Genomic DNA, 14,001 nt, shown 5'->3' on the forward strand with positions numbered 1-14,001 from the left:
AAAGTACATAAAATTCGCGAAAATCATTGGAAAATTAGTTTTTGGCTGAAGAAAAGCCTATTTGCTGTCCTTTTATACCATTTTTCCTTGTATTTCTGCAAAATATACTTTTCGAAAATTCCACAATTATGGAATGACGGAAGTCGGAAGTACTTCCGTAAAATTTTCAAAACGGAAGTCTGAAATCGGAAGTCGGAAGTGAAAATCAGCTCGGAAGTCGGACTATCAGATATTGGATGAGAACCGCTGCCGCCCAATGACAAATCATTGAATCATGTTTGCGCCCGACGACTTCCTCCCCTTATCTCTCGCCCGCCGGACACGATCATCAATTGGATATCAAACGGAACTTCCGGCGCCACAGAGCACTTCTTGCAGTATGGCTAATTTGGACGGCGCCACAAGGACGGCCGATCAACGCGGATCTCGACAATCAAATTGGAAAAAGGAGATAGAAACCGGAGGAGACACTGAAGAGCAACGAGAGACGGAGGCCGATGACGGATGGAGGAATGGAGTATAAAAGAAATTCCCCTTAACTTGTAGGTAGTTGTCGTTTGAAAAGGTAATATTGGTCTCTGCACCATATTCCCACAATGCCCGGTTTGTACACTTTTTTTGTTGTGAATTTGTGTTTTTCTTGATTTTTTATTATTTTTTGTTGTTCAATGAAGGTATAAGATTTGTTCAACCATTGATGCGAAGAGGTTTGAAACATGAACATCTCTGACATACCGGCTGCTTTCAGTGGAGCGAGCATCAAACTGACAGTGTTGCGTGCGCGTCACGGTTTATTTTGAAAGATGCGACAAATAAACGTAAAAATCCTTTGCCTATTTTTTGGCACTTTTGCGCCACGGAGCGCGTTTTCCTTCCGCTTTGCACTGCTCTGGGTACATCCCTTGTCAGATTTGTACAAGTAATTAATTGCACGTAAGAAAATACAACATTTTATTCCATTAATTTTGAGTAAACTCATTAAGAAATGAAATGTGTGAAGTTACATGCATCCCTCGTAAACACAATAAACTGATTCAATATCTTTTCTGAAAAAATGTATGCTCGTAGATCAAACAGAAAACAGAAACTAACGTTGTGCCAAATCCATATTTCCCATTCGGTTGGCAGGTAATAGTCGCATCGGAAACGATAGTATCATCATTGCCAATAGCAACAGTCTCAGTTGCAGTTTTCGCCTGTAATTTTGGAACAAACACGTATATATTGACAATTTGACTCAGGAGAAGTTGCACTTACATAAACTTGCATAGAGATACAGATGGTGTTTTCTATTGTACATCTGAGATAAGTCAGTACACATCCGTCCTGTCCGATCTCCGTTCTGTGTTATCAAAATGTTTACAATGATATAAAGAAAAAAACTCACAGAGAACTGGGTTTCAAATCCATGCCGTTCTCAGGATTTACCAGAATTGGTTGTATTTCGCACTTGTCACAAACTACAATGATCCAATTTTATGGTACAACTTTTTTGGTGAAACAAAAACTGATCTACTTACGGTTTCCGGCAACAGGAGTAGTTACAGGAGGAAGAGTGGGGGCTTCTCCAGGGAGCATACTGTAATATTACATAACTTTCACCGTTTGTTATCCATATTTGTTGCTCACCAAAATATCTTCTTCACTTTGGATTTCTTCCCATCTAATTCTCCATTTTCTCCAAATCGTTTTATACCGTCTATCGCGAAGTACTCAATTCCCACAGGGTATTTTGTCGCATACCACTCATTATTTTCACAAATCAATCCAAAATACGAAAACATATCGATAGAATAGCCTGGTGGGTCGTTCCATTTACCGGTTGCAACTGCATCGATATTCTGATTGTACCACGTTTTATGAAAGCTCAATTTTTGAAACTGAACTCACAACATAATCAGATGCATCGTATTCATATATATCATCAGGAGGGGTAATTTCAGACTCATTGTAATATGTTCTAATCCAAGTCCAAACATGAGTGCCACACGTGATTGATGTAACACAACCATCTTTCATGGTGAATGGGACAGTATCAATAGCTGAAAACTTTTTGTTCATTCAAAGATACATTTTTCAATATTTTTTGACATGAAAACCATTATACTCACCCATGCTTGTCACTGTAGTTTCGTCTCGTGGATCTACCAATTCCCGAATATCTGGGCAGGTGCATGCGGGCAGAGTAGGAGGGAGGCTAAAATTAAAAATACTCTCTTCAGAGTCAGTAAAATGTTAGAAACTCTGAATGACTGGACCTCTATGTTAGATAATCAATCCCAAGTCGACGTTATCTACTTAGACTTTGCGAAAGCTTTTGATAAAATGCCCCACGATATCCTACTAAATAAACTCATCGCGCATCGCTCTGATTAGATGGCTCAATGACTTCTTGGCGGATAGAACGTTCCAAGTTAAGGTAGGTAGTGAAATGTTCAAATTCCGAAGCGCCCCATGCGAAGTCCCCATTATGTCTGTATCCATTATGTCTGTACTCCATTATGTCTGTATCCATTATGTCCGTATCCATTATGTCTGTATTTTCTACCTTCCGCTTTTTCTTCCTCATTCCCTCAATTCTTTATTTCATGTCCCCTCTTTTTCTTAACTCGAAACTGTCTCGTGAGTGACCGTTTCTAGTCTTTTGTATCTATATTTTTTCCTTTCGTCCCAATAAATAAATAAATAAGTGCCGTCCTCTCCCTTGTTCTTTTCGATATTTTTGTGAATGAATTGTCCCCGCTGCTGCCAAAGTACACTGCAAGCAGTTTGCAGACGATACGAAACTGTACGCATCGGTAAATAGTAATACATCGGAGAACTCCCTACAAAAGGCATAGACATAATTGTGGACAGCTCAGATTTTCTATCAGTACAATAGCAAGAAAATTAGACTGATGGTATTACAGTAGCGTTTTGCATAAACTTTTTTTTTGAAAGGTAGCCAAGTATTTAGCATTAAGAACATAAGTTTTTTAAATTTCCATTACTGATTTCTTCGATAATCGATTTTTCCTGATCTTGAGTTGAGAATCCAAAAAAAACTTTCTATTTTTCTCTTGGAGTTATTGAGTATTTTGTTTCAAAATGTTGGAAACAGCCTAAATAAACAAAAAATTACGTTGAATTGGTTTCTTAAACCCAAACCATAGTGCTAGAGCTCCAGAAGTCAAAAGTGATGTTCTCGAGAAAATTATCATAACTTATCAAAAAATCATCCAAATTAGCCGAAACATTTCTAAAAAAAACGTGTTTTGAGTTTTTCTACAAATCAGCATTTAAAAATTAAAATTTTAGAAAAAACCATTTTTCAAATTTTTTCACTCAAAAATTAGTTTATTCCCATTTTTTCTCCAATTCCGATATTTTCTGACTATACAGAAAATACAGAAATAGGCTTTATTATATGTGATAAAATATTTTGAATCCAGTTTTTTAAAGATACGTTCGTTTTATAGTCACAATATATATAGGAAATGGAGAAAAAATGAGAATAAACTAATTTTTGAGTGAAAAAAATTAGAAAAAATTGCTTTTTCTAAAAATGTGTTTATTTAGGCTGTTTCCAACATTTTGAAACAAAATACTCAATAACTCCAAGAGAAAAATAAAAAGTTTTTTTTGGATTTTCAACTCAAGATCAGGAAAAATCGATTATCGAAGAAATCAGTAATGAAAATTAAAAAAAAGCTTATGTTCTTAATGCTAAATACTTGGCTACCTTTCAAAAAAAAGTTTATGCAAAACGGGCACGATTCAGCAGATTTACACATGAAAGTGTGAAGGGGTACGCACTTATGCTCGCTACTGTACTTTATAACTTTTCTCCGGTCAGTGCTGGAGTATGGCACTAGTATAAGCTCCCTCCTAAAAGTATCTGACCAAAAGCTAATTGAATCGGTTCAAAACTCCTTTACCAGAAAACTGTACAGTAGACACACGGGCAAATAATTAAGACCAAACGACCCGGGCTACAAAATTTCCGAGCGCCACCAACTTTACGGGCTCTCTTCTCTGAAAGGCAGGCGCCCGCCAATAGATTTTAAAAAACTCATTGAAAAAATGATGAGTGGCAAAATAGATATCAATGCAACCGATTTCTTCACACTATCTCAAAACAATCGCACACGCGCAAAGACTAGATTCGTTTGGAAGCGACCCAAAAACAAACTGCGAAGGAAATTCTTTGTCAACCGTACTCTAACTTATTTGGCACAACTTAACAGCGCATCCGATGCACCCCAACGAAATCTCGTTTAACTGTATCTAATATAATTTAACTCGCCCTCACAATATTATGTTACCCTCACTGCCTACGTGTTATTTATGTAATATGTGTACCGGTTCTAATTTATTTTCACGACTTATAAGTCGTAATAAACAATTACTCCAGTCTCAGAGCTTCTTACCAGTAAAACAAATCAATTTTTGTTTTTTTGCCTTCCAACTCTCCTGCGTTTCCACTTCCTTCACGGTTTCCCTCAATTGTGTTGTACTGAAATCCAAGTGGGGCCTTTGTCGCATACCATATATTGTTTTCACAAATAATTCCAAAGTAATCAAAAAAATCAATAGCTGGACCTGGCTTGGCGGAGAAATTTATAGTAGTTATGGTGCGTAACCACTGAAAACGTTCAAACGTATCAGAAACAAATATATCGAAACCCACTTGGTCATTTTCATTGAGACCACTATAAATATTGCTGGGAGGAGAGATTTCAGTTTCATTGAAACGAAATAATACAGCAGTTGAGATATGATTACCGCATATTATCTTTCTGTCACATCCACCCTCATCAATGATCGATACGTTGTCTCCTCCAAGACCTATAACGATAATTCAATTCGATTAATTATCCAGGAAATCAATTATTACGCAAATCGGGATACATTAACTCCCGAAAGTCCGGACAGGTGCATTGTGGTTGTGGAGGAGCTGGATATATTATACCTTTTTTATAAATAAAAATTGAACTACTTACTGTTTTCGACTGCAGGAGTAGTTACAGGAGGAAGAGTGGGAGCATCTCCAGGGAGCATACTGTAATATTATATAACTTTCACAAAACTTGTTCACCAAAATCAGTCGCTCACCAAAATATCTTCTTCACTTTGGATTTCTTCCCATCTAATTCTCCATTTTCTCCAAATCGTTTTATATCGTCTATCGCGAAGTACTGAATTCCCACTGGGTATTTTGTCGCATACCACTCATTATTTTCACAAATCAGTCCAAAATACGAAAACATATCGATAGAATAGCCTGGTGGATCGTTCCATTTACCGGTTGCGACTGCATCGATATTCTGATTGTATTACGTTTTATGAAATCTCAATTTGAAATGGACTCACAGCATAAAAAGGTTCAACGTCTATATCATCTGGAGGAGTAATTTCAGACTCATTGTAATATGTTCTGATCCAAGTCCAAACATGAGTGCCACACGTGATTGATGTAACACAACCATCTTTCATGGTGATTGGGACAAGACCAATATCTGAAAACCTTTTGTTCACTCAATGATACATTTTTCCATAGGATGACATGAAAACCATTATACTCACCCATGCTTGTCACTGTAGTTTCGTCTCGTGGATCTACCAACTCTCGAATATCAGGGCAGGTGCATTGAGCAGAACCGGGAGGGTGGCTAAAATTAAAATACCTCTTTTCGGCATACTTGCTAAATTTCTCGCAAAAATAACAAATCCGGGCCAGGGACTATGATTGGAATTTATAGAATTTTTTCACTAGAATTTTTTTCTCTAAATTTTCCATACAGATGCTCAAGTATTTTCCTTAAAAACCTGAATAAGTCGAGTTCTCATGAATAATTAGATGACTTAACCTCAAACGATCGGGCGATATTGCATCTCTGCATTATGAGTAGAGGTACGTTGAAATCTTTCAAAAAATTGCATATTTTTAACAAAAATTGAACGGTAATGGACGGAGTCTAATGAAATATGTGCTATTATACTTGGGCGCTCATATTATTCAATATCAATGAATGAAAACTAGTTTGATTTTTTTCCAAACAACATTATGCTTGTGGTTTACAGAAAATAAGTCTTAATAAGTTTTTTTCCAAAAAAAAATAGGAAAATTTTCGAAAAATATTGAATTTTTTCAGTACTGAACTTTCCGACCCGTTGCACCTTTGGCTTTCGGAGTCTCAGCCAGGGTTGGGAAATTCCGGGCCGGGCCGGGCCGGGCCGACTGAGAAATTTTCCTCGGCCCGGCCCGGCTCCTGTAGAAATTTGAAATTTTTTTTGATTTTTTTTTGCAAAATAGAGGATTTTTCGACTGTGTTTTAGAATATCGGTAAAAACATTAGCGTACGAGAAATTTTGAGAATTTAGACTTTTTTTAAATGAAAATTTTGCAGAAATTTGTGAAAAAATGGTGTACATTTTTTGAATCTGGGCCGACCGGGCCGGGCCGGGCCGGAAGAATTTTTTGTCAGCCCGGCCCGGCCCGGAATTTCCCAACCCTGGTCCCCTCCCCCCTTACCAGGAAAACGAATCAACTTTTGTTTTTTTGCCCTCCAACTCTCCTCCGTTTCCACTTCCTTTCCACTTTCCCTCAATACTGGTGTACTCGAATCCAAGAGGCGCCTTTGTTGCATACCACGTACTATTCTCACAAATGATTCCAAAGTAATCAAAAAAATCGATAGCTGGTCCACTCTCGAGGTTCTGTCCCAAATCAAGTGTGGAACGTAACCACTGACAACATTCAAGGGTAGGGACAAATATCAAATATCAAAACTTACATGATCCGCATAAACTTCAACATCGTTGGGACGAGCGATTTCAGTTTCATTGAATTTAAATAATACAGAAGTGTAGAAATGTTTACCACATATCATCTTTCTATCACATCCACCTTCATCAATGATAGATGGGTTCCCTCCAGGAAGCACTAACCCCTGAAAATCGGGACAGGTGCATTGGACCGTCGGTCTTATCTTCAAACAGCAGAATCCTTCTTGAAAAAGTATAATTAGCAGAAAGAACGAAAACCAGTTCATTTTACTAGTTAATGATACCAAGTACTTGGCTTTTCCCCTTTTTATGTTCATTTTTTGATTTATGATAATTAAATGATAATTAACTGATATGAATAATTATGGTAAAAGAATCATTTGAATATGTTCAATGTTGTGTAGAATTCAGAAGTTCAACAAATCAAATCAGAAATTAAAGTTCGTTTTGTTTTTGATATTTGAGCTTTAAATTTTAAATCACAGTAAAAAAGAAGACCAAGGTCTTTGGAATTATCTCCAATTTTTTTTTGAAATATTCCAGTGATACAATTATCCCATCAGGTCAAAGAACCATGGATGTAGTTGTCAGATATTAAATGTCTTAAATACATGAACATGAACGCAGTGGGACATATTTTTTGAAGGGATGGGTCAAAAATGATGTCAAAAACAAATAAAAAGTTGAAAAAGATGCATAATATAAAAGTCAGTTGGGGGAATGAAGAACGAAATAAAAATTTTGAATGGAAGACCTGCTGGTACGGTCAGAGAAATACTGTCAGTGGTTAATTAATTGAAAAAAATATTACAGCAGGATTGAGTGTCCTGTAGGATGAATCTTCATATGCATGTTTCTTTGTTCATAATATCCATGGAGCTCCACTTCTCTGCTCAATTTGAATGTAGTGCAGTGTGGGAACTTGGTTTCTTTGAAAATGTAGAATTATTATAATTATGTATTTCCTATGTACCAGAGTTGCGCGGAATTCCGACTTCCGACTTCCGGGCTGTTTTTCACTTCCGACTTCCGACTTCCGGCTTCCGACTTCCGTTTTCGGATTTTTACCGACTTCCGTCATTCCGTAACTGTGGAATTTCCGAAAAGTATATTTTGCAGAAATACAAGGAAAATTGTCTAAAAGGACAGAAAATAGGCTTTCCTTCGGCCAAAAATTAATTTTCCACTGATTTTCGCCAATTTTATGAACTTTTTCGAGGATTTTCGCGAAAAAATCTACTTCCGACTTTCGACTTCCAACTTCCGACTTCCAACTTCCGACTTCCGGGCGTTTTTTCGCTTCCGACTTCCGACTTCCGTTTTCAAAGTTTTACTTCCGACTTCCGGCTCCCGACTTCCGTTTTCAAAATTTTACTTCCGGCTTCCGACTTCCGTTTTAGAAAAAATCACTTCCGCGCAACTCTGCTATATGTACTTATGTCTTGAAAATGCGCTTGCTTCACATTTGGCCACATCACCATCCTAGGTTTGGGGGTCAAGTCACCAAAATCTTTTCTTAGGGGTATTTTTGGAAATCCGATTCCGTCATCAGCTTTAACGAGAAATGTTCCGCTGAGTCTAAAAACTCAGTATCAGGGGTGGCCGTATACTTGTGTTACGCACAGTATGTCAGAGTACATCAGTGACAGAATTCAATATAAAACAATCAATAACAAGACAAGTGTGCTTTCACTGTTTATTGAAAAATTAAAATTAGTAAACAAGACATTTTACGACAGAATTTCAGTGATTACTAGTGACAAATAACTTTAAAATTGAGTTCCGGGTCAGGTTTTGAAAGCTGTGTGGATTCAATTGATGTTTGAAGAGATTAAGTCACCCAATCTGGAAAAATGATAAGATTGTATAAACAGTCAGTTATCCCAAGTATTTACCTTCTGGATGTCTTCGTTTTGTCAGTTGTCTTGGATGTCATCCCTTTGCTCGACCAGTCACTTGTGAACCAAAGATTTTCATCAAATCCAGCAAACTCCTCGTCGCCAGCACAACCTTGACGTGCACTTCGAACTATCTTGCATGGCGACTCCTCTGGTGGAAGATTCGTGAAACAAGAGTCAAACTGAGAGACATCCGTATCGCTTGAGATCTCAGGTCTGAACGGCGCCTCTAGCTCTCCTGCTTCCAGTTTATTCCAATCCATGAGTTTAAAGAAATCCAGTTGTTTCATTCCAGAGATTGAAATTCGGTTCTCCACTTTTCGTAAAAGGAGAGACTTGATAACTTCCCTGCACTCTGAGGAAAACTTTTTTGATAGCTTGAGAGGTGCTTTCCGGATATTCGCATACATCTCCTTTTCTGTCTCTCCACTGAATGGGGGTCCACCAACAACCATATCATACATCAGAATTCCAAGTGCCCAAATGTCAACCGAGTGACCGTAAGATCCACCATTCCGCAGCATTTCTGGTGCCATGTAGTCAATTGTTCCGCAGAATGTGGAAGTCCTCTCACCCTTTGCAAGATTAAACTTGCTCAGACCGAAATCGATTAGTTTGGCGTGTCCATGACGGTCTAGCATCACATTAGCCGGTTTTAGGTCTCGGTAGACCACATTATTATTGTGAAGATGCTCCAAAGCCAGTGCAATCTGAGCAATGTAGAATCTTGCTGCTTCCTCCTCTAGTGTTTCTTCTCTGTTGAGAAGAGAGAAGAGTTCCCCGCCCGGAAGGAACTCAAGGACCATATAGACTTTTTTAGTCGTCTCGAATCGATGGACCATTTCACACAGGAATCGAGATTTTACATTCTCGAAGATCCTGATCTCATCCTTGATATGGTTCTCGTCGATTTTGTTGTCGGGTTTCGTCACGACTTTCATGGCGAAAATCTGGTTATTATCCTTTTTCCGAGCTTGGAACACTTTTGCGTATCCACCCTTTCCAATAACCTTAAGCCGGTCAAAACTCTCTGGTTTCAAAGTGCTGATCGATGTATTTTCAAGCTTTGTGAGCAGTGAAGATTCCATTGTGGTCGGAGTTCTAAAAAATAGTAAAATGAACGTGAGTACAAGAGGGGTGTGAATGAGAAGGAGATGGATAGACACGTTAACGATGAGTCCAAGGCTACCAATGCAGCCGCGCTCTATTGGCAAGAAATAAATAGGGAATTAGGAAGATAAAATTCAATTTGAAAAAACCACGATTTTTAGCCGAATTCAACTGATTTTAGACACTTCCAACCTACCAAATCAATAAATACCGCGATTTTCAGCTAAATTCAACCGATTTTAGACATTTTTCACCAAAAAATCAATAAAGAGACGCGGTTTTCAGCCGAATCCAGTCAATTTTAGGCATTTTCAACTTGAAAGTCAATAAAAATCTGCGATTTTCCACATGAAAATCAGTTTTAAAAACAATTTCCAGCCAAATTCAGTTATTTTTAGACATTTTCCACCGCAAAATTGATGAAAAACCCAATTTTCAGCCAATTTTGGACATTTGCCACTTAACAATCCACAAAAATTGCGATTTTCAGCCAAATTCAGCCAGTTTTAGACATTTTTCACCAAAAACCAATTAGAGACGCGGTTATCAGCCGAATCCAGTCAATTTTAGACACGTTCTACCTAAAAGTCGATAAAAACCGCGATTTTCAGACAAATTCTACCAATTTAAAATAAATTTTCACCAAAAAATCAAGAAAAACAACGGTTTTCAGCCAATTTTGTACCAATTTTGTGCTCATTCCTAGAAAAATTGCTAATGGAAGGAGTAATGAGGACGACAATGGAAAAATGAGAGAAACGAAAGATGTGAACGAGGAGACAACACACAATTGAATGCCCGGACTATGTATGAACAGACGGATTAGATAGAGGTGTTAATTGCTTCTGTGCTGTGGGAAACAACAGAAAATGTACAGTAGGATAAGCAAGCCATCTTAGATTAGATCGTTGTCCATTATGGCGGTACCCCAAGAGGGAAATGTGACAAGGTGGGAAACAGATAACACAATTAACTACACGGTAGATGTGAAAGGCTGAGAAAAGGCTATTAGTGCTCTTGTGACTCCGCCCATATAAGACATCTCACCAGCAATCATTCTATTCTTCTGCCTTACTCACTCACCCCGTTCTTCTCTTTTCTCTCTGCCCACCCCTAAACATGAAAGTTAACAAACCACTGACATATCTCTCATTAAAGTATGTTCTCAAGTACAGTAACCCTTATATCAGGTAAGATTGTACTAGTTAATTCCAGATGTTCATTAGACCCTTTCAGATTACAACTCGCATCGGTTTGTCCGGAGTTTAGTTACACTGAAAAGCTGGTTCCGCTGCTGAAAATTGACCAGCTCATCATTAAACCAACATCACTCACTATCAACGACACCAACTACACTCTGGGACTGATTCGTCACTATCCGGAAGTAGAAGCGCCAAAATGGGTTCAGGAAATGAATGCGGCAGGAGGTACTAGTTTTGATGTCGGGTTTGGCGACCAAAACAACAAGGAATTCCCACTGCTATCAGAGAAATATAGAGCACCCTCCGATGAAGAAACTTTGCAAAAGTTTGAATTTGAGCAGAGGTTATACAGACTGACACCAATGCTGAACCACTGTCAAACCGCTCAAAATTTGAGATCGTTGAAGAGAAAAAAAAAGTTGGAGGAAGAAGCAAAAATGCTCCGAAACCGTATCCGTTCGTAAAATAAGCAACTTTCACTATCATCGTTGAAGTTCGAGCACCACTTGCAACTTACCATCACCTCGAAAAGCGGAACGAAATTCTTTGAGCGCATGGAATACGACAGGACTCTTAAGGAATCCATGGATTATTTTATCAGAAAATTCTTGCTAGGAAGTAGAGAAAACTTGGATGTGGACACGGTGCAAATCGATTATATACCGGAGATTCCAAGTTCAGATCGGAGCACCTGACAATTCGAGATGTCGATAGGAGAAAGCTCAAAATTCACTTAATGTGATGGGAGCTTCTAGCAAACTTTAGTAGAACATTGTTGATAAGACCTCATTTCTGAACACCGTAAAATAACGTATGAATTGTTTTCTTTTTGTAACTTGACTTGAATAAACGTAGTTGTTATATGAGACTGAATATTTGTATACAAAATGCAAAAAAAAATTGCAATTATACCAAAACCGGGACGGTAATGACGGTAAAATTTGCAATAGTCCCACTTGAATTAAGTCTCTTCGGAGCCATCCTCTTATGTTCGTATCCGGTTTTGTCGTTTTTTTAAACCAATACCTTTAAAGTCACAAATAACAATTGTACGCGTGGCATAATTGATATCATTAATTTTGATCTCAATTGAATTTAATTCAAGAAAATCTACACGAAGTGGAATTGCCTTTTCAAATCGTTGAACGGTTGAAGACCGACTGGCCAAGTAGGTCCTGAAAACAACTCAAATTGAAATGAGGACAGCAGAGCTGTGCGGAATTCCTTCTTTCCACTTCCGGACTTTTTTTCACTTCCGACCTCCGTTTTGAAAATTTTACTTTCGACTTCCTTCTTCCGTTGAAAATGTTTTTGCCACTTCCGGCTTCAGTGTAAACTGTTTAGAAAATTTTTGAATTTTCGACGGAAATTTCAGCTGCATTTTGCTGGTTTTTGATGAAGTTTTGTATGAAAACAACGCCAAAATTGGTTTTCAGTGATGACTAGAAAACATTTTCAAAATTAGACTTCCGACTTCCGCTTTCAAAACCCAACTTCCGACTTCGTTTGTTTTTAAAAATAACTACCTATGTACCTTTTGTTAGATTCCACATGCTCCACAACGCACTTTAGACTGGGGTAAGATAAATCAGGGGACATTCTGGAAAAATAATAAAAATGGGAGTACAGGGAAGCGAGGGTAGAATGAACAAACGATGTGAGGTGGGCGAACGATATGAGGTGGGCGAAGGCCTGTGGGAATGGTCAGACTCGATACGGTCTCTGGGATTTATTGTCCTGTTATCGAAATAAAAAAGTTCCGACATTTTTTCTTCATGTTTGCGGACCTAGTGGAAAATTACCAAATTTTCCACTAAGTCCGCAAACACCGATGAGGAAAAAATGTCGGATCTTTTTTGTTGCGACAATACGAGATCCAAAAATTTAAATGGTAAAATGAATTTTACTTCCGACTTCCGTCATTCCATAACTGTGGAATTTTCGAAAAGTGCATTTCCCAGAAATGCATGGAAAAATGGTCTACATAAAAGGACAGAAAATACGATGCTTTTCAGCCAAAAACTAATTTTCCACTGATTTTCGCGAATTTCATGATTTTTCTCTTGGAGTTTTTGAAAGTTTGAGAAAAAATCTGATTCCGACTTCCGACTTCCGGGCGTTTTTTCACTTCCGACTTCCGACTTCCGGATAAATAAATTTTCACTTCCATGCAACTCTGGTGGGTACCCACAAAACAGCATTCAGGTACTGTAGCATATCTTTTGACATTTGATAGTCAACCAGCTTTTTTGTGCCCATTTTGAGAAAAATTGCTTGAAAATGGTAAATGAGATAAACGAAGGAGTGAGAGAGGAGACAACACACAATTGGATGCCCGGACAATGTACACATTAGAGTGTCGTATCGCGAGACGATTCCAGCTGATTCCAGCATATTCTCGCAATCGTCTCGTTTTGCTCTGTCTCGTTTTGTCCAGCATAAAGTTCAGCATATTCTCGTTCAGCATAGTTCAGCAAAAGTTCAGTTACAGCATATTCCAGCACGTTTCATTTATTTTTCATTCCCGCATAATTTCTTGCTGGACATTGCGAGAATCTCGCGAGACGAACGTGAATTATTTTTCTGTTAGAAAAATAGAAAAATCTATGCTAAAGTGTTATTTCCGTGATCTTTCATTGTGAATCAAGTACAGTGTTCTTCATTTTGAACTTTTTTCGAAGGTCACGGTTCTAATAATGTCAATTTTGCTTTATTTTCAACATTCATTTCGTAAAAATCTGCATGAAAAAATGAGTAGAAACGTCGAAATTATGTTTTTTAAACAAAAGAAGGAGCACGTTTGTCTCGCTAGATTCTCGCAATGTCCAGCATGAAATTATGCGGGAATGAAAAATAAATGAAACGTGCTGGAATATGCTGTAACTGAACTTTGCTGAACTATGCTGAACGAGAATATGCTGAACTTTATGCTGGACAAAACGAGACAGAACAAAACGAGAATATGCTGGATTCAGCTGGAATTCTCGCAAAGCGCTGTAACTGATTCTCGCGAGACGACACTC

General features: G+C 38.0%; 3 protein-coding genes across 3 annotated transcripts; 1 reads left to right on the forward strand and 2 right to left on the reverse strand.

Annotated features, from left to right (window-relative positions):
* Positions 1-1,000: 1,000 nt before the first annotated feature.
* GCK72_007712 (uncharacterized protein) lies at positions 1,001-7,034 on the reverse strand (the record flags this gene model as incomplete). Its single annotated transcript, XM_053726394.1, has 17 exons — positions 1,001-1,046; positions 1,093-1,196; positions 1,258-1,342; positions 1,388-1,460; positions 1,521-1,579; positions 1,630-1,841; positions 1,891-2,042; positions 2,112-2,197; positions 4,410-4,624; positions 4,670-4,827; positions 4,877-4,936; positions 4,983-5,041; positions 5,095-5,306; positions 5,353-5,498; positions 5,566-5,651; positions 6,515-6,729; positions 6,777-7,034. 17 exons carry the CDS (start codon positions 7,032-7,034, stop codon positions 1,001-1,003), a joined length of 2,226 nt encoding a protein of 741 aa, XP_053590588.1.
* Positions 7,035-8,659: 1,625 nt separating this feature from the next.
* Positions 8,660-9,754, reverse strand: GCK72_007713 (uncharacterized protein; the record flags this gene model as incomplete). The annotated part of the gene is made up of 1 exon (XM_003107177.2): positions 8,660-9,754. One exon carries the CDS (start codon positions 9,752-9,754, stop codon positions 8,660-8,662), a length of 1,095 nt encoding a protein of 364 aa, XP_003107225.2.
* A 1,141-nt stretch (positions 9,755-10,895) lies between these two features.
* GCK72_007714 (uncharacterized protein) lies at positions 10,896-11,442 on the forward strand (the record flags this gene model as incomplete). Its single annotated transcript, XM_053726395.1, has 2 exons — positions 10,896-10,966; positions 11,013-11,442. The coding sequence occupies 2 exons, from the start codon at positions 10,896-10,898 to the stop codon at positions 11,440-11,442; spliced, it is 501 nt and encodes a 166-aa protein (XP_053590589.1).
* Between the last annotated feature and the right edge of the window lie 2,559 nt (positions 11,443-14,001).

This window comes from Caenorhabditis remanei, chromosome II, assembly GCF_010183535.1.
Source record: "Caenorhabditis remanei strain PX506 chromosome II, whole genome shotgun sequence".
In the NCBI taxonomy this organism is placed as follows: Eukaryota; Metazoa; Nematoda; class Chromadorea; order Rhabditida; family Rhabditidae; genus Caenorhabditis; species Caenorhabditis remanei.